We start from the raw sequence: 21,739 nt of genomic DNA, 5'->3' as shown, positions 1-21,739 counted from the left end.
TATCCCCTCCATGAACTTAACAATTGGATCGCATGAGTTTTCTTTCTTAGTCTCAGACTTCCCAAGCCTTGGAAGGATTGCTGAAATAATGGCGTGGTGGCGGCTATCACTTATTTAAATTTGATTTTAGGGAGAGAGAGAAAGGGAGGGAGGGAGAGGAAGAGGAAAAGAGAGGGGGAGAAAGAGAGGAATATAGGTTGTTGTTCCACTTATTTATGCGTTCATTGGTTGATTCCTGTATGTGCCCTGACCGGAGGATCAAACCCACGATGCTGGCATATCAGGACGATGCTGTAACCAACTGAGCTGCCTGGCCCAGTCTGGTGGATATCACTTTTTGAATACTTCCTATGAAGCAGACAGTCTTAACTGCTTTCCATATAGTTACCCATATAATCGCTTTTCATCCTCAGCTAGCCTATGGTGCATTTATTTTACGGACGAAGAAACGGGGGTACCAAGAGGAAAAGCATCTTGCCCAAGTTTGCACAGCTCTTATGTGGTGAGGCCTGGCCTCTAAATAACACTATGACCTGAACTCTTCCCTCCTGTGCACACTCCTCCCCCCTCCCACCCCCCCACCCCCCCCGCCACACACCTTCCCCCCCCCCCCCGCCCCGACCTAAGCCTTCCTGTGAGCCCTGCATCTCCTCTCCACAGATGGGATGGACATCACTGCCTGACACCAGCTGGACCCAAATGAAGAGAGCTCATTAGAATGCCTCCTTCATGGATTTTACCGTTTATAATCTCATTAATATCATAACCTGGAATGGTTCATACTCTTTCTTTGGCCTCACATGTTTCCTCAGAAGGGTATTAAAAACTTTGGCTTAGTTTAATTTGAGACCGCTTTACTCCAAAATGGACCCAGTGGTAAGGTTGGCGTGAGCACTGATTTAACGAGGACGCGATTTAATCCAAGTTATTAAGCAATGCTTCAAACTTACCGTTATCATCTCTGAGAAGATGACTGAAAATGCCGGCTGAAGCGCCCCGTTAGCAATGGCACACACCGTTCCCACCACGAAGTAGGGCCATTCTGTTTTATTCAGTCTCAGGACCTTCAGGAAAGACACCGGGGGCACATTTTCATCCTAGAATACATCAGGATAGACGGGTGAGCACACAGCAGCTACCAGAGCTACCAGAGCTTGCAGGCAGGAAAAGGACACTGCATCGCCCTCAAGGCACTTGCACACGGGGCGCCGAGAACGACCGTCCAGCCAACTGTGTCCTAGAGAGCAGCACAGTGTGTTGCGCATGTCCACAGTGTCCATGATTACACAGCATCAGCTGAGTCCGAGCTGTTCACCCAAGCAGCGATCTCCGTGGCGTGATCCGTCCATTTCTGTCCCAGCCTCAGCACAGGGAGCAGAAGCAGGGTCTGTGCACAAAACGCCCTAGAATTCAAGTCCCAGCTCAACTCAGGGATGACGTTGGGGCCAAATGAAACAATACCCGTAAACAGAAGGATGAACGCCCTCACAAGTGCAGGGTACTGTGATGAACTTGAGAACATGGGTCTGGTCTCCTCACCCCCAGAGCCCAGCCCGGCACTGCCTTTTCTGGGACGGGTCCCCAACTCACAAAACCAACTTCACGTGGCCCCTTCCTCTTACCACTGTTCCCTGTGCAGACTTCTCTTCTCAGGGCTTAGCTTGTTTTATTTCCTGTTGTTGTTGCTTTTCTTTTGTTTGTTTTCATGTCTCCTTTCCTATGTGGGCTTTTTAAAGGTGAAGGCTACACCTTCATATCCCCAGAAACTAGTCCCATGCCTGGCACATTTCACATTCACTGTCTGGTCAAGCAGGAAGGATTTAGGTCACGAAAAGGAGACTATTCTGACTACAGAGGTAGTTTAACATTAAACTAGATAAAACTGCCTATGGAATGCTCTAGCCTTATGGTCGTTTAAATGGGTCATGTTTGTCTCTGTGAAACAGAACATAGAAGCAGGTTCTACTCGGCCCCTTTTTTTTACAAACCGCCCATTTTCTCATTTTCGTGTTTAGTTTTTCTCCCGGTTTAACATTATCTTCAAGTCCTGGTCTCCAGCCTGATAAATGGGCCATTTTCTCAGGTCTTCCAAGATCCCTCTAACCAGATTTAATTCCTCCCTCCCTTGGATACACTGTTTATCCCACGATGATGGTACTTGTGAAAATCTTGTCGACTGTGGCATTTTATCTTCCCTCTGCGCATTTTCCCAAGAGAAGTTCTCGTCTAAAATACCAGACTCCAAAGACTTAGCAGCATAACCCTCAGGACAAATGAGAAATAGAAAGTGAATCCTTCCACAGCCCAAAAGGGGGAAATTGTTTATCTTACTAGTGATAGCTCAGGTCTACAATAGCTCGAGTATTACCCTTCTTTCTATACATACACCAAGATTAAGATCTAGAGAGCCCTTGTAACTTCTGCAGTAAATAATGTTGTGGGCAGAGAAAGCCAGATGCCAACAGCTCTCAGTAGGCTGAATTTCTTCAGGCCAACACAAGAGTAAAAATAAACTCATCCTTTATCAATAAATAACACCAAAATGTATTCTCAAACCATTTCTTGAAATAAGAAAATATCTTTCTTAGGAATGGATTCCCTCGCTGTTATAAAAGTTTCTGTTAACCTGAATTAATAATGTGCCAAGTCTTGCCAGGCCAGTGTGGCTAAGTGGTTGAACATTGACCTATGAACTAGGAGGTCACAGTTTGATTCCCAGTCAGGGCACATGTCCGGAATGCAGGCTCAATCCCCAGTGTGGGAGGGAGGGGAAGGGGGAAGGGGGGGCGGTGTGTGCAGGAGGCAGCTGATCAATGAGTCTCTGTCATCACTGATGTTTCTGTCTCTCTCCCTCTCCCTTCCTCTCTGAAATCAATAAAAATATGTTAAAAAATAATATCCCAAGTCTTCAGGTGAGAAATGTTAAAGAATGCACAATTTTGCTATTACTGGCCATGCTCCCCTTTTTCTCAGGAAGAGAAATCCAATCTAATTCAGAGTGGCAATACATACCGCAAAAAGACTCCATTTTCTACCCTTCCTTGTAGCTAGGTTTGGCCACGTAATTAAGTGACTGCCAATGGCATGTAAGTAAAGTATTGTGTTATATTCTAGAAAATCTTTGTTTCTTCCTGCTTCTTGGGACACAGATGTGACGGCTGGAGCTCCAGGAGCTACATCATTGGAGATGGAAGCCACATCCAGGACAGTGATGATAGAGATGAAAGGGGCCTGCAGCCATGGTAACTGTGCTGCCACCATTCTAGCCCTGGGTTTCCTAGTATAGGCAATCCAACGTGATCCTATCTAACAGAACATGCAACTACCAGGGCCTCTGATGTTATACAAGCCTTGCAGGCATATTTCATTTTATTACACTTTGCTTTACTGCACTTCACAGATGTTGTTGTTGTTGTTTTTTTTTTTTTTTACAAATTGAAGGCAAGACCTCCACCCCCAAAAGATTACTACTCGCTTTATTGCAGTGATCTGGACCCAAATCTGCAATATCTCCGAGGGATGCCTATATTTATCTCTGTATCTCAAAGATGAATGGGATATCTAATTTTAATTTAAGCATTTAAGCACAAAGACTAAGTTGTTTCCACTGGAAATTCATTTTTAATTATAATTGATTTCAAGTCATTGTCAAATACATTTAACATCTGAAATTTCCTTTTCTCAAGAAGAGCATGGCTCATAATAGGAGTCACCTATGCCTGCAGCATACTAGCAAGGCTAAGAATTTCAACAGCAAAAACACACAATAAAAGATTTAACTTAAGTATTTGCAAACAACTTACAAGTTCAGTGGTTTCCACATCAAGGCCATTCTGATACCTTCGTGAATTTCTAAGGCTTTTATGAGTAGAATTCCTAAATATGCGAGATTTCCAGCCATTGGGGGCCATACCCGGGGCAGCCTTTTCATCATTTAGTTCAACTTCAAATTCTTCTGACTGGATCTGGCTTCCTGATGTCTGAAAGAAGAACAAAACGTTATTAAATTGTGTGTGGGTGTATGTGTGTGTCCAGACCTACGTAACCTACAAATTTAGAACCATAAAGACATTTTCAATATTACATGTGTGAAGACAGATTCCATAACAGCACCACAATCAGCTGGAAAACTGTAAAGAAGTGTATCAACACGTGGAAGTTAAAAAGGTTAAAAAGGAAGCTTAAATTCAATTTGACCAATATGAAAATTGGAGTATAAAAGTATTTTCTAAGAGCTCAAAGGCCAATGTTTCATCATCTAGCAGGTATGTAGGAATTTCCTCAATATGTTAAAAGTCCAGAAAACAAGGCATGGCCACCACGAAAGGGAAGAAAACAAAGAAACATTACCCAGGGCTCACTTTTAAAGCTACGGACAAGGAAAAGCTGGTCACTCCCTCCCATGAGGCAATTAAGCTGCCTTCCTTGACTGTCCAAGTACAATCAGCTTTCTTCCTCGCAGTCCTGCTCAGCATCACACCTCACCCCAGGTGACCCAACCTGCAGGCTCACCCTCATTGCAGGCTTTGGGATTAATTCTCTCCTTAAAGGTGCAGGGGTGGGTAATTTAAGGACCTCTATCTAGCTTAATGCCAGGTGAGAGAGTATCAAGCCAACCTTGCTAGAGTCTGACTTTGGTCTGGTTCCCTGTTTGTTCCCTCCATGTCCGAGAACACATCCTCGTGGTTTGTCCAGGACCCCAGTCCCTGTAGTACTGACATGTTCTTGCTCCTGCCCTTCAGGTTCTGGCCCCAACCCAATCCTATGGCTGGTGCCTTACTGCATCTATGGTACCAGGGGTCTATCTTGATCTCTGCACATTATCTGATCCTAGCTTTCCACTTGTGTTTTCAACACCTAACAGAAGATTGCCCCGGTGCCTTGAACCACACTACAAAGGTATGTTTTGCTAGGTAGTCTTCCTTACTTGCTTATAACTGGAAGATGGTTTTATACCATCTCCCCCCCCAAATCCAACCTACACTCAAGATGTAGTCTTGTAACTGACCCCTGCACCCTCACTTCTCCCCACTCACACACTACTACCAGACTCCCTTTTCGTAAAAGGTTGCTCAAATTGTACCCCAGCTCAAAAGCCTTCCACAGCTCTCCACCACATACTCAAGCCTGGCTCCCCTCAAATTCAGTTCATGGTAATTCACACTGGACCACCTCTCAGGAATGCCTCCCCTTGTCTTTTCCTCCTTTTGTAATCTCACCTATGCTATCAAGGACAGTTCTTCCATTAAGCCCATTTTGAATTTAGCCTCCTCTTATAATCATATGAACACTACCCACCCATACTATTTATTCTGGGCATTGCCCAAAGCCCTCATTTACTAGGTGCTGAGGTCTACATTGGGCTACAAAGCCAAGATGGCCTTTTCACTAGGTAATAAAAAGTATATTTACAACCAACAGCCCTCATTTCTTATAGCCTGAATATACTTTAGCTGTCTCAAATATTTAACTGTAAAAAGGTAAAACAATAGCCCTGGATGTGTGGTTTAGTTGGTTGGAGCATCATCCCGTACACCAAAAGGTTGCAGGTTTGATTCCGGTCAGGACACATACATAGGTTACATGTTCAATCCCAGGTTGAAGTGTGTATGGAAGGCAACCAATCAATGTTTCTCTCTCTCTCTCTCTCTCTCTCTCTCTCTCTCTCTCTCTCTCTCTCCCCTCTTCCCCTCTCTCTAATAAAAACATATCCTGTGGTCCTGTGGTGAGGATTGAAAACAAACAAACAAGTAAAACAATAAATGTTGATAGGAAATATGGGTGACTATTTTTTCAAAGAACAACCCCAAATCCTGAAGACATGGGAGAAAAAAATCTAATTATGTACAATTTAAACACTTCTTATGGCAGCCAAACAAACAATAATATAAAATTGAAAGCACAAAGTAGGAAAAAATATTTTTAATATGTGCAAGAGAAAAGCACATTTCCTTTTTCCTTTTAATGCAAGGTATTCTTATCAATGAATAAGAATATTATAAACAACCCAACAAACAACCAAAAAACAGCCTAATACAGGAGAAGATCCTTTCACAGAGAAAAAAGTACAGATGGCCAATGAATATGTGAAAACATGCTCAATCTCATGAATAATTGAGGAAATATGGAGTTACTATTTAGTTCTTTTAGGCCATGAAGATGAAAAATAAATATCAAATAGCTGTCAGTAGAAGTTTTGGTTATGGGGGAATTTCACATTTCTAATATACTCAAGTTTGAATTTTTTTTAAAAAAATGCTTGGATTTTAAAAAATAAGAATGGCCCTAGACCAGTGGTTGGCAAACTGCGGCTCGCGAGCCACATGCGGCTCTTTGGCCCCTTGAGTGTGGCTCTTCCACAAAAATACCACGGCCTGGGCGAGTCTATTTTGAAGAAGTGGCGTTAGAAGAAGTTTAAGTTTAAAAAATTTGGCTCTCAAAAGAAATTTTCAATTGTTGTACTGTTGATATTTGGCTCTCTTGACTAATGAGTGTGCCGACCACTGCCCTAGCCGGTTTGGCTCAGTGTATAGAAATGTCCTGGGTTTAATTCCGGTCAAGGGCACATGCCCAGGTTGGGGGCTCGATCCCCAGTAGTAGATGTGCAGGGGGGAACCAATCAATGACTCTCTCTCATCACTGATGTTCTATCTCTCTCTACCTCTCCATTCCTCTCTGAAATCAATAAAAGTATCTTAAAAAAAGAGAAAACCTATCAAAATTCTAAAGTAAAATAAGAATGCACTCCATTTATAATCTGAAAAAAAATAAGTTATAGTTAAAAGAAACAAGTAAGAACCAACAGTCTACCTAGAGATCATTCTGCTTAGAAACAAAACCAAGACAAGGACCTATTGACACGATGTTGGTCTTTGAGTTTGAGGAAAAGAAAGCAGCATTAGGGGGAACCTTTCGTAAACCCTCAGGCTCACTGTGGCTCTTTCCTCCAACTCTCCCACAGCACCAGCAAGTCAAAGGTAAGGCAAACTCAAACCAGAAGTGGGAACGGTGTGGGCACCAAAACCCAAGGACTTCCCCAGCCACTGCTGAGTTGGCGGCAGGCCTTTTCAGGCCCACCAGGCTACTGTTCAGTCTTTAATCACAGCTTTTCCCAGGAAAGAGAGCTAAGGGAAGAGGCTATAGAAGGTCAGAGCGGTCCTATCCCCTTGGCAGTCTCCCAGCCTAAGTCCTGGTGTGAGGGCAAGGTCATTCCCTCAGGGACACAGAAATAGGCCAGCCAGGGGAGAAAGTGGTTACCTCGTTTGAGGACCCAACAGCAAATAGGAGACACCATGATTCATCCCCTCCTGCTGGAGAACATTCTCTGGCAAAATGAAGCATGAGTTATAACACTTTCTATCATTTCATTGGATATTTTCACTTTGGGAACTTAGTAAATTTCAATAACTATCCTGTCTCATGCATCTATTTTGTGTCAGGTGCTAAGAATTAAATAACAGCCTTATTGAGACGTAATTCACATACCACAAAATTTACCCCTTTAAAGTGTGTGTGTGTGTGTGTGTGTGTGTGTGTGTGTGTGTGTGTTTGTTTTTTAGTATATTCAGGTGCTTATTTCTTAACCTTATAACAACGTTGCATGGTAGGTTTAGTGTTTCAAATGTGGAAACTAAGGGTCAGAGGAGTTGATTTACTTGTCAGAAAATAAAGCAATTTTTTTACTTAACCTTTTTAGTATATGTGCTGCCGAAGCGAGCACATTTTTACTTAACCTTTTTGACCCACGTGCTTCAAGGGCAATATTTAGAACAGAGAAATACTGGAAACAAAGCATGTATCCAGCTTTAGAGAAACAACAAGGCAATTAATTACACATTAATGTAATGGACTGCTAAGTATGCATTAAACTCATAGTATTTGAATGATGTATATCTGAAAAAGAACAAAATATATTATGTACATACTAGTCACAATTATAGCAAAGCCAATGCATATACTTTTATAACTATAAGAATCCTGTTTATAGGATAAAATATTTTTAGGGTATTTATTTTGCAGTTGCTCAAGCGAGTAAGCACAATAAAATGTCTTGTTCAATAAGACAAACCAATAATTCCCAATATCACCTGTTTTAGGAATTAGAGTGAATCATTTTTTAACAAAAACAAGCTACAGGCATACCTCACTTTATCACACTTCACTTTATTGTGCTGCACAGATGGTGCATTTTTTACAAATTGAAAGTAAGATCCTCTGCCAACAAAAATATTGTGATTGCTTCCTTGTAATACTCACTCCATCTCGGGGGTCTGGAACTAAACCCTCAAATCTCTGAGGTATGCTTGTATTCACTTCCTAGAGATATGAATCTTGCTATTGGTTTTATTAGAATCATCTGGGAAGCATTTTTAAATTACATAAAACCTCCCCCCATCACTAGAGATCCTGGCCTTTCCCTCCTACGCCTACCACCACTCTGAGCACCCCTAATCTTATGGTGGAAAGGACCTGTTAGTTTGAACACGCTCCCCAGGCAATTAAGAATCTCTGTCCTAAGGAATAAGTTCAAAATGTTTTGGGCATTTTCATCCTCTCCGCTTCTCTCTTTCAGGACTGTTGCACCAATTCTGAATTAAAGTCTCAGATGCATACTTTTAGGACTCTCCCTGAATACTTCTTACTCTTCAGTATGGCAATAGCTGTCTGATATTTTATTTTTAAAAATATATATTTTATTGATTTTTTACAGAGAGGAAGGAGAGGGATAGAGAGTTAGAAACATCGATGAGAGAGAAACATCAATCAGCTGCCTCCTGCACACTACCCACTGGGGATGTGCCCGCAACCAAGGTACATGCCCTTGACCAGAATCGAACCTGGGACCCTTCAGTCAGCAGGCTGATGCTCTATCCACCGAGCCAAACCAGTCAGGGCGCTGTCTGATATTTTAATCGATATAGGCACAAATACTATATTGAGGAGCCAACAGCAGCACGCTTCCTGGGAGGCAGATACCTGCATGTTAACCAGCTTGAAGTACAGCCCTTCCTTCTTCATCAGTTCGCTGTGGCTTCCATGCTCCACGATGACCCCATCCTCGAAGCCGGCGATGACATCTGCATTTCGGATTGTAGACAACCGGTGTGCGATCACAATGGTGGTCCGGCCTTCTCTGGCCTAAAGGGGAAAAGGACAAACACGTGGGGCAGCAGGTTTCCAAAGTCGACACATTGTCAATCAGCATGCACAGTTAAGCACTGGGATGGACGTGTTTGCCGTTGGTGAGACAGGAGCCCACCCCATGCCCCACGCCGTGTGATTAGGGCACAAAGGCATCACTCATCTATATACGTAAAAGGTTCAAGTGAGACTTGAGGTCTGGACCAGACAGGAAGCCAATCCTTTCAGTGTAGGGGTGGGTAACTGGAAGCCTAAGGAGTGTCAGTCTTGACTCAAGCAACAGGAGAAAAGGTTTGACCCTTCTCAAGTGTGGTCACACCTGCCCGAGGAGCCCTAGTTCTGAGCTATACGGCATGCTAGAGACATACGCCTTCTCCAGAGACTTCTGCAGGGTTACTTCTGAAGTTGCCTGATTTTACCTGTAATTCTCATGGACTGCATGTAGGCAGTTTAGGCAAAAATGTACCTTGGGGTCTGGACGGTTCAAAACATGGTTCAAAGTCCATCTGAATCACAACCTCTGGAGTATGGCTAGTAACTTTGATTTAACAAGGGCCCAGGTGATTTTTAAATGCATGTTAAAATCTACAAATCATCCCTCGAAGTAGTTCCATGAATGGGCCTGCTGGCTTGGTGGGCTTATTTATGGGAATTTAAAACCTGAAAAATGCTCATCAAATTATTCATACTATGTCATTTATAATCGTTATTCTTCTTGATACTCTAGTGAGTATCAAGAATTAGGTTAATGGTTTCTTTTCCCCCCTATGTGATTGATTTTATTTTTAATAAGGTTTATTTTACTTAGTCCTTTCCCCTTTTTCACCTAGCACTCCAAACTCGCTCCTCTCTGACAGCTGTCGATCTGTTCTCTGTATCCATGTCTGTTTCTATTTTCTTTGTTAGTTTATTTTGTTTATTAAGTTCCACATATAAGTGAAACATATGGTATTTGTCTTTTTCTGACTGGCTTATTTCACTTAGCCTAATACTCTCCAGGTCCATCCATGCTGTTGCAAAGGGTAAGATTTCCTTCGTTTTCATGGCTGAGTAGCATTCCATCGTGTAAATGTACCACAGGTTTTTTATCCACTCATCGACTGATAGGCACTTGGGCTGCTTCTAATCTTGGCTATTGTACATAATGAACATAGGGGTGCATATATTCTTTCTGATTAGTGTTTCAGGCTATTTCAGATATATGCCCAGAAGTGGAATCGCTGGGTCAAATGGCAGTTCCATATTTAATTTTTTGAGGAAACTCCACACTGTTTTCCACAGTGGCTGCACCAGTTTGCATCCCCACCAGCAGTATACTAGGGTTCCCTTTTCTCCGCATCCTCACCAGCACTTGTTTGTTGATTTATTGCTGGTAGCCATCCTGACAAGTGTGACTACTTCTACTCTGAGGCAATAAAACCTCATTAGGATAGTTAGTAAAGTATAACCTAATTCAGTTAAGTAGATTAAAACATAAATTAAAAACAAGAGGCTAGATTTATAATAGCCAAAAAAGTGGAACTAATCCACATGTTCATCAGCTGATCAAAGAATAAATGAAATGTGTATGTCCATACAAGAGAATATTATTGCACCGTAAGAGGGAACAATACTCTGATGCATGTTTCAACAGGAATGGCCTTGAAAACATGATGCTAAGTGAAAAGAGCGAGTCAAAAAGACCACCCATTGTATAATTCCATTTATATGGAATGTCCAGAATAGGCAAATCCATAGAGACAGAAGGTAGATTAGAGGTTGCTACAGCTAGGGTGAGTGTAGAATGGTGAGTGACAGCTGGTGAGTACCAGGCTTCCTTTTGGGATGATGAAAATATTCTAAAATTATATAGTGGGGATGGTTGCAAAATCTTGTGAAAATACTAAAAACCAATAAATTGTTCATATTAAGAGGGTGAACTTTATGGTATATAAATTATATCTCAAATTTTTTGAAAAGAGCAGCCATGAGCCCTAGTTGGTATAGCTTAGTTGGTTGGGTGTCATCCCGTGCACTGAAAAGTTGCTGGTTTGAGTCCCCTCAGGCCACATGCCTGGGTTGCAGGCTCGATCCCCACTAGGGTTTGTGCAGGAGCCAGCCAATGGATGTTCCACTCTCACATCGATGTTTCTTTCTCTATCTCCCTCTCCCTTCCTCTCTTACTAATGTGGAAGTTGCATGGCTTGCTTCATGCATGATAAGGCAGATAGGAAATAATTTAATCATTCTAATTATATTCACGATACTAATAGTGATGACTAAATTTCTAACAAAGGCTATGCTATCATTATGATAATAGATTGATGCTATGTCAATACAAAACAAACAAACAAACAGAGAAGTTGGAATAAAAATTGTGAGTGACTGGCTGGTGTTCAGGAGAAACAAAGCATATATTTGTGAATTTAAAAGTTAGCAACTGTCACCCTTGACCAAGAAATTTTGGCCAGAACAGAGATCTGACACAAAGAGATGTTTTTTCAGACCTCTCAGACACACAAACGATGACAAGACATTGGCAAATAAACATCCTAGATTCAAAGACACCAGCTATTAAGACATTTGGACCCTGTACTAGTTTGGGATATGCAGGGGTGAAAGGCAGGGCCACACAAAGGGAGTACTATTCATTAGCCTTTCTGGAACTTCTGGAAAAAATAGTATAAAATGAAACCTTTTGGAATCATTTCATAAAATCACCATGGAGGCTTTTCATTCTTTCCTTACCCCTCCTGATAATAACACTAGGAAAAGGAGGATGCATGTGGGTATGAAACTTTGTGGTTATTGACTTACCTTAAAATTTCAAAATATCAAATCCACTTTTATATTCTTTAAGATCTTATATTGAAAAACCTATTATTTATTTTGACAAATAGTTGCTATCTATTGAGTCAAAAGCTAATATGGTCATTAATTTTTTTTTTACTGTAAACATGTATTGTCTCAATGAGTTGGACCATGATAGTATTTATTTAGGCTCTACTATGTGCAAGGCACTGGATTACATATTATACAGATACAAATATGAAACATTTATTAATGTTGCATGTTAAGGGGTTTATTCTTCCTGGGAGAGAGAAGGCAAATAAATAAATAGCTAACCACAGTAAGTTGGTGCCACACGAATCTGGTTTTTACACTCCGTTGTTATTACAAATGACATCAGCACTGATGTCCAAAGGGTCCTAAGATAAGATTCTTCTTGTGAAGCTTCAGCTTAAATTTGATAGAAAGATTTAGAATACCTGACCCAGGAACGTGAGCTCAGCATCCTTAAAATGTGCTGCTTATTTATTTGCTTAGACAAATACAAACTGAACTTTATTTCCAGAAAATCATCCATCCGCCTTCGTGAATAGATAAAAATGATGTTACTGCCTAAAAAATAAGGCAAGGATTTTGATTTGTTTTTCGGCTGGACCAGTGTCTAGGTAACCATATTTTTTTGGTAGATTTTTACACAACTACTTTGGATCAAAGCAATGGCCTACCTGCAAGGGCAAAACAAAGATGAGTGGCTCAGTGCCTGGGCCTGGATTTCAGCTCACCGTACCTTGGTCAGCAAGCCAGCGAATGGGCCACCCACCTGCCTGCCATGTGACCTGACACAGGGGAAATCAATAAAGCTCCATGAGAGAGCTTCGTTTGCTCTCATGCTTTTCAATCTGGACTTGCAAAGCATTAGCAAGAATTTTCAAAAGTTTCATTTTGTTGGTCCTTCAGGCGTTTAGTGTCTACCCACCTTATCCAGAGCCGCCTGTACCTCAGCTTCACTTTCAGTGTCCAAGGCCGACGTGGCCTCATCCAGCAGCAGGATCTTGGGGTTGCGAACCAGGGCCCGAGCGATGGCGATTCTCTGTTTCTGTCCCCCACTCAGCTGCGCCCCTCTGTCTCCAACCAGGGTGTCAAATTTCTACAACAGAAAACATGGAAGAGCTGTTAAAAGTTTTTTCTTTTTTTTAGAGAAATTTTATAAGAGTTTATTTGAGCCAAACTGACATGTGCTGGGGAGCAAGATCTCAAATGTCCCCTAAAATATTTTAAATAGAAAAGGCTACGGAGTTTAGGAATTCATGAAGACAACATGGAGCATCATTTTGACCATCACAGTGAGTCATAAATTATAATAAAATAAATGAATACTAAATCATAAAAACTACTGACATACTCTGTATAAAATTTTATGTGATTTGTGTTCCAGGCTCTACTCCTTAAACCTCCAACTGAATAATTCAAGGGACTTACCTAGCAAAGTTGGACAACCTTGTCTCTCAAACATTATTAGCTTAACCTTAGAAGAAAGAACTCGGCTGCATGAGGTGACATTCTAACTTTGAGGGCAACTACATTAACAAAGCTGTTACCTGTGGTAATTTCATGATAAACTCATAGGCATTGGCTTCTTTGACAGCTTTCTTTATGTCATCCATGGTGACATTTCCACGGCCATAGCGAATGTTTTCAGCAATTGTGGTAGAAAATAGCACTGGCTCCTGACTCACCACTCCAATGATTTCCCTCAAATACCTTACGTTAAAGGTCCTAATATCCTGGCCATCTATGCTAATCTGAAAAAAAAAAAAAAAAGAGGAATATTTTCATTAAATATTTTGAACCATTTGATATCTAAATCATCAAGACTATTTTTTAAATCTTTATTATTGAAAGTATTACATATGTCCTCTTTTTCCCCCCCATTGACCCATTCTAGACCACCCCTGCCCCCCACCCCAGGCCTTCACCACCCTATTGTTTGTGTCCATGGGTTATGCATATATATGTGCATACAAGTTCTTTGGTTGATCTCTTCCTGCCCACCCACCCCTGCCTTCCCTCTGAGAGTCCACAGTCTGTTCCATGCTTCTATGTCTTGGAATGTATTTTGTTCATCGGTTTATTTTGTTCATTAGCTTCCACATATGAATGAGATAGGTGATACTTGTCTTTCTCTGACTGGCTTATTTCAATTAGCCTAATACTCTTTCATTTGTTATGAAAAAAGTCTTAGCTAATATTGAACTTATTTCAGTGGTTAGGATGAGAATGGAAATAAAGAACAATGTGCAAGAATAACAATAAAAAGTATATGTTCTCTTGATATTTTCTCCTTACCTATACAGTTTTTTCATGGATAGATAATTCTCCATAAGTATTTTAGATTATATAGTTTTGGCATACTATTATTTTTGCTTACCATTAGTAAATGTGAATAAAAATGTCCACTTTCCTACCCATTCTGCATGTCATTTTGATGGCATTACGATGTTTTACTATATGTAATACACCACAATTTTCTTTAGCATTTCCCACCTGCTGGACATTTTATTTCCTTCAAGAAACACTGTAGGACAGTCACTGTAGAAGTAGAGAATTACCAGGCTGAGGAGTATGACTTACTTTTTCTTCTCTAATAACACCCTGTACAGTTAGTGATATATGTTGGGCATTTATTTGCTGAATAAAGGTTGAATAAACAATCCTCTAAGAAGATTTTAGAAGAAGGATGGCTACTGAGGTGCAGAAGAGTGACTCAGCCCAGGGGTCTGGGCAGCTGTCCCCTGGGCTCCCTTCCCAGAGCCACAGGCCCCAGTCTCTCCTCACAGGACTCCAGGCCGCTCTGCCCTCCTTCCACCGGAGCCCAGGGTATTAACAGCTGAAGGTCAATCTTTCTCCAGGGCTTCTGCAGTTCCCTGGAACCTCATTTGAAACCACACGTGTAACTTGATAACAGATTCAGCCCCACAGCCTCCACATGAGCAAGCGGAGTAACAGTTCATGCTGAGAGCAATGAGAAACTTTCTAATCTAATCAAAACATTCATGCTCTAGGCTTGCAAACAAGACCATGTACTAAAAAGTCTAATGAAGTTGAGTATAAAATGAGTATGTGGTAGTGGTGAATAGCGTTTAAAGAAAGGAACAATGAACCTGATTTAAACTTGATGAATCTCTAACTTTCTAATTTCAAAAGAGGAAAGTTTAGTAAATGGAGGGTAAAGATTATAGTGCCTAATGAATTCTAAAGCAAATATTAATTTGAACTATCTCTATTGTTATCTAGATATTAGTTGCTAGATAATGTTGCTTCAGTTAAATATATTTTCAAATACTGGAATAAATATTTGCTAAAACTTGCCTTTTTCAAATTGTTAAGTGGTTGGTATAAAAAAGGTAAGTGAATACAAAGATCTTTCCCAGTATGGCACATTAATAAAGGAAATTAAAGAAGACAAATGAAAAGATATTCTTGTTCATGGCACGGAGGAATTAATATTGTTAACATATCCATACTATTCAACATGATCTACAAATTCAATGAAATCCCTGTTAAAATTCCAATGGCATTTTTCACAAAAATAGAAAAAAAAATACAACGTTCATATGGAATCATAAAAGACCCCAAAGAGCCAAAGCAATCTTGAGAAATACAAGCAAAACTGAAGGCATTACATTTCCTGACTTCAAAGGGACACCATTGAAACGAACCTAGTTATTAATAACAGGAAAGGAGCAAAGGGAAGGCCAAATATTATAGGCATGCCATGTGGGCAGCTTCACCAGGAAGCTAAAGCTTTACACTCCCCAGGGAGCCACCTGCCTATTCCCTGCAGACTGCTGGGGGAAGCAGGGAGGTAGATGCATGCCCAGTAAAGTCAGGGAGGCTAGTAAAGGTGCTTGCTCGCAGTCACACCTGAGAACGGAGGTCACTGGCCAGAAAGGGCATGGCCACTGCAAGCGTGGGAAGATTTGGGATATTTCATTCCCTGAACAAAGGAATTCGCTCTCTTGGTGCCTCTTGGTTGACTCCTGGCTTGCGGGACTCTTGCTCCTGCTTCCCTGCATTCCTTCACAGAGTGGACTAATGGACTGCAACTAGCCTGTTGCTGAACATGGAACATTGGTTGACTCCTGGCTGCAAAATGGAATGGAAACTCTGGACACTGGCTTTGCTTTTAGCTTTACTGAATCCCCAGCTCACTTCTTCCAGGACTAGGCTAAGGGGAATGGGACTTGGGAAACCCAGGGATGTAATTCCACACAAATAAAAATCATTCATCCTCCCATGCTCGTCTCAGAAAGTTCTTTTTCTTGAGATATTGTAAGGACTCCAGCCCCAGCACTCAGTGGGGAAAGGGATACCTCAACATCCTCAATAAACAAAGGTATATTACGAAGCTGTAGTAATCAAAACAGTATGGTACTGGTATAAAAACACACATAGGTACTGGCAAACAACAACCCCCAAAACAGACACATAGACCAATGAAACAGAATAGAGATCCCAGAAATAAACACACACATATATATGATCAACTAGTATTTGATAAGGGTGCCAAGAACACACAATGGGGAAAGAAAAAATCTCTTCAATAAATGGTTTTAGGGAAAATAAATCTGCATATTCATGTGTAAAAGAATTAACTTGGACCCTTATCTTACACCATGCACAAAAAGTAACTTGAAATGAATTGAAGATTTACATGTAGGTCCTGAAACTATAAAACATAGGTAGAAAGCTCCTTGACAATGATCTTGGCAATATTTTTTTTTGAGATATGACACCAGTAGCACAGGCAACAAAAGGAAAAATAAACAAGTAGGACTATATTAACCCATGAAACTTCTGCACAGCAAAGAAAAACATTAAAGAAAGACAACCTAGGGAATAGAAGAAAATACTTGAAAATCACATACTGATAAGGAGTTAAAATCCAAAATATATATGGAACTCATACAATTCAATAGCAAAATGAAAAACAATCTGATTTTAAAATTAACAGAGGAACTAAATAGCCTTTTCTTTTTTTCCAAAGAAGACATCCAAAAGATCAACAGGTACAGGAAAAGGTGCTCAATATCACACTAATCATCAGGGAGTGCAAATCAAAACCACAATGAGATAACACTTGACATTTGTTAGGATGGCTATTATGAAAAAGACAAGAGTAGAGAGAACAATGAAGCAAGTGGGTCAAAATTAAACAATTAGTACATCTGAAGGGTGAAGGGTATAGTGAGTTCCCTGCTTCCAACTTTTCTTTAAGTTTGAATTTAACACATTTTTTTATTTTTATTTATTTATTTTTTAATATATTTTATTGATTTTTTACAGAGAGGAAGAGAGAGGGATAGAGAGTTAGAAACACTGATGAGAGAGAAACATCGATCAGCTGCCTCTTGCACACCCCCTACTGGGGATGTGCCCGCAACCAAGGTACATGCCCTTGACCGGAATCGAACCTGGGACCCTTGAGTCCGCAGGCCGACGCTCTATCCACTGAGCCAAACCGGTTTCTGCTGAATTTAACACATTTTTTTAAAATCCTCACCCGGGGGGGGGGGGGGGGGGAGAGAAGGAGAGAGAGAGAGAGAGAGAGAGAGAGAGAGAGAGAGAGAGAGAGAGAGAAACATCAGTGTAAGAGAGAAACATTGATTGGTTGCCTCCTGTAAGCGCCCTGACCGGGAATTGAACTTAGGTATGTGCCCTGACCAGAATCGAACCCATCACCTTTTGGTGCATGGGATGATGCTGCAACCCACTGAGACACCCAGTCAGGGCCAGAATTTAACACAGTTTTTAAGAGGTCAAAAAAAAATATATATATCCTAGGTAGGCTATTACTGTCCCTCATATCCCCAGAAGTTTCTTACGCGGTAAAATCTAAAATTTTCCCCTTCAGATATTCCAACATTTAAGAAAGCTGAACTGTCTCGGATGAATTTAATTACTGACCCTGATTACCAAATAGTCAGCAACTGAGATATGAAATAATTTTGACCAAACCCAATCACTCATTGAATATAATTCTCTCAGTGGTTTGGATGACTGTTTCTGGTGATGTAGTAGGTTATGAGGCACTAAGTGGGGACTGAAAAGAGTGCTGTCTAGCTTCTTTGGCTTTTATGATTTTGAATACTTTAGTGAAACCAGCCCAAGGGTTTGAATGCATTTTCCAGATACATTGCAATTCCATACCCCCTTTACCAAAATTACATTAACATGCAAATTTGTTACTAAAAAAAAAAAAAACATTTTCAAAGGGCTAATTGGAACCCAGCTTCCCAATGTGGAGAAGTTAGTTCTTCCCACTTACCATACCCTCATCAGGGTCATAGAGCCTCTGGATCAGCTGGACCGTCGTGCTTTTCCCACAGCCGCTGTTCCCAACCAGGGCCACCGTCTGCCCACTCCGAACCTGCAGGTTGAGGCCCTTCAAGATCTGGGAGGAAAAGAGCAAAAAAGAACACACTTCACAACAAAATCCTAACCGGGGAGTAATTTGATTCAATGTTAAATTTGAAAAACTATGAAATAGGCCCTGCCCCCATGGGCCCAGCGTGACTGAGGAGTTGGTTTCCACCCCCAGGCCACACACTCCTGTAACGGGGTGCTCCAGTGTGCTCGGAGCAGCACAGAGCCTGCGGACTGCAGCCCTGGGGCCGAAGGGTGTGTGGCATCGGGAGGCAGTGCTCCGGCCCCAATCTGCTCTCACTGAGTAGCAGGAATGGATAACAACAGAAAATGGTACTGGAATGGTGAGAATCTGCAATTTTGCATAGGAATCTTTGGGAGGTGTTGTTTTACTGTAGCCTGTCTTAAATTGGGACAAAATGGAACAAACAAGATGAATCTGGTGCTTAGGAAATTGTGAAAGCTGCTAGTGATCTCTATTCTCCTCTATCAGGAGAAGTAACTGAAATGAATGAAGCTCTTGCAGAAAATCCAGGACTTGTCAGCACATCTTGTCATGAAGATGGTTGGCTGACCCAGATGACACTGAGTAACCCTACAGAACTAATGCAGATGAACCCATGAGTGAAGAAGCATATGAGAAATACATAAAATCTACGTGAGGAGTGAAAATGGAAACCCCCTCCACTAAATAAAGTTGTCCAGCATAGTTGGCTTAAATTAGTGGTGGATAAAAGATTTAGCAACCTTTAGCAGTACCAATGGAAAAAGTAACTACAATGCTACTGGAAGAAAATACCCCTTAACATTCTAACAATTGCAGATAAATACAATATGTACCTCCTCCCAACACGCTATGATTTTTAGGCTAGGCGACAAGGTATAATACTCAGAATTCATAAAATGATTTGTGGTAAAATCTAGCCATAAAAATTATATAATTCAAAGATAACATTGTTACCTTAAGCCTTATATAATACAGGGTGGGGCAAAAATAGGCTCACAGTTGTTCATATGGAAAATAATATAATAAATAATAACACAAGAATACACTCTGTATTTTGCATGCTCACAACTGTAATCATACTTTTGCCCCACCTTGTATTATAACTTGCTTACATCTGTCTCAGGATTGGGTCAAAATACTGAATGATTTTTCCACTGGAAATAACTGGCAGTGGAGAAAAGCTTTTGTTAGTTGTTACAGTGTCAGATGATGAACAACACTATCTTAATTTTGCAGTAAATTGTGTTTGCTGGTGCTATTCTTAGACAGTGAAGCAACAGACTTGCAGGAAAACAAGAAACAGTTTAATAATACAACTTTCAACTTTTTTCATTACAAAACTATCAAATAAAGGAATATAACCCCAAAAAGAAAAAAACACATAAATATCAAAAGATTAGAGGCTTTAGATTCTTTAAGATGATTAAACATTCAACCTGTGTTAGGAATTCCTATAGATACTATTTACAGTACCTTGACATTAGCTCGAGCTGGATAAGAAAAATGAACATCATTGAACTCCAAATTCCCTTTGATGTTGTCTGGTTTGTGTCCTCTCTCTGAAAAACTGTCAATTTTAGGATTCTAAATAAAACAAAATTCAATGACTATTCTATCATACAATAAACAATTGCATTTTTAAGGAATATGATTCAGCAAATTCCAAAAATAATACCTGGAATGGCACACTCTCCCTCCCATAAGATAGAACCCTAGGTAGAGATTGTGTGTGTGTGTGTTTAAGGAAATGTTCATTCTCAGAAAACAGGCATTTCTTTAAAAGATCATAGTGACATACTAATTTTATTTTGTACAATATTTTGCTTTAAGATTTTGGCATACCCTTATAAAATTTCTAAATGGTCAGATATTCATGTTTATACAACAAAACATACTGTAACGGATATAGCCAGGTATTTCATCATTTAGAGAAAATTAGTTTATTTCTAAATAATAAATGTAATGGATTGGGTTAAGAAGACTGACTAAACAACTAGTTAAAGCAAGTTATTTAGGGCCAATGTAAACTTTCAATAAATTTGGAAGCTGAACAATTTTCTCACGACTTCGATCAATGAAACAGGAGGAATTGCTTGGATTAAATGATCAAATTTCAGTTATCCTCTTTGCGGGTTTATCTGTGTATAAACAGTGACATATTTTAATATGTCAAAACTATTTTCTTTATTCCACTGCAATCAGCACAACTTATTCAATCAACATAGTTAATTCAAAATGATATCAAACATGCAGTGATCATTTTTTTTTTTTTGAAGGGGGCAACCCAGTAAAACATACTGTCAATTTTGGCTCCACCAATAATTTTTCCACCCTGTATAGAAATCATATGATTCTTAGTCTGGCCACAAAGTGAAAGAGAAAAGGGGGGAAAAACTAGGAAGACAAACATCTTTGCTCTGAACTCTAATAATTACACAAGTGCAGACGTACCTTTCCAAAAGGAGGTCAGGGTTGTCATACGAAAGGTACACTTTTAGGAACATTAATAAGAGGCATTTTGCTTCATTCATTACTAACAAGAGGTTGTTAATTTCACATAATTAATGTTCACATGACATTTAACCTAAAGCCAGACTTAATTACCCAAGCCTCAAGGAACTTTCCAGCATCACAATAACTGACTCACCTTATCTATAATACCAAAGATCACGTATGCTGCTCCTCTTGCATTGGCAAAAGCATCAATACATGGAGCAGCCTGTCCAACACTGAAAGCCCCGATCAGAATTGAAAAGAAGACCTGAACAAAAGAACGTGAGAAAGAGTTACAAGCCCCACTCTGGGGTCCAGGATCTCAAACATGATTTGTGTGAAATACACAATACAAAGGGTTGGGTTTAGGTTGGTCCTTTAAAATTGTTTTAGCAAAAGAGGAAAACTTACAAGGTTACTATAACAGTTCATTGCACAAATGGGTTTCTTCAACCTCAAAAATATTTGTCTAGCTTGGGAAACTATCTATTGCTCTTCTGAACTCATACAGAGTCAGAAAGATTTTTTTCAAACCTTCTTCCTTGACTCTGAAGCTAATACCACCAGAGGGAAGCATTTTCCATCACTATTATTATTCTCATTTTCTCTAACTATATATTTATATGATATACAGAATGTTCAAGAGGAAACATGGGCCCGAATGATGTGGCTCAGTGGTTGAGCATCACCTATGAACCAGGAGGTCATGGTTCAATTCCCAGTCAGGGCACATGCCCGGGTGGCAGGCTCGATCCCCAGTGTGGGTTGTACAGGAGGCAGCTGATCAATGGTTCTCTCTCATCATGGATGTTTTTTTCTCTCTCTGGCTCTCCTCCCTCCCTGAAATCAATAAAAATATATATATTTTAAAAAGGATGAAACCTGGTAGGTTTTTGGCTCCAT

General features: G+C 40.4%; 1 protein-coding gene across 1 annotated transcript in view; it reads right to left on the bottom strand.

Moving 5' to 3' along the window:
* The window catches only part of ABCB4 (ATP binding cassette subfamily B member 4), a 62,919-nt gene that overhangs the window by 19,047 nt on the left and 22,133 nt on the right, over positions 1-21,739 (bottom strand). Inside the window, exons 10-17 of the mRNA XM_079786187.1 lie at positions 20,991-21,104; positions 19,817-19,927; positions 18,239-18,364; positions 13,509-13,712; positions 12,887-13,057; positions 8,977-9,138; positions 3,804-3,980; positions 951-1,097 (exon numbers count right to left, since the gene is read on the bottom strand). Of these exons, the coding sequence (XP_079642313.1) occupies positions 951-1,097; positions 3,804-3,980; positions 8,977-9,138; positions 12,887-13,057; positions 13,509-13,712; positions 18,239-18,364; positions 19,817-19,927; positions 20,991-21,104 (1,212 nt within the window). The remainder of the gene's footprint in view (positions 1-950; positions 1,098-3,803; positions 3,981-8,976; positions 9,139-12,886; positions 13,058-13,508; positions 13,713-18,238; positions 18,365-19,816; positions 19,928-20,990; positions 21,105-21,739) is intronic.

Source organism: Cnephaeus nilssonii (genome assembly GCF_951640355.1).
Source record: "Cnephaeus nilssonii genome assembly, chromosome: 12".
In the NCBI taxonomy this organism is placed as follows: domain Eukaryota; kingdom Metazoa; phylum Chordata; class Mammalia; order Chiroptera; family Vespertilionidae; genus Cnephaeus; species Cnephaeus nilssonii.
This window is presented reverse-complemented; position numbering and strand designations above follow the sequence as displayed.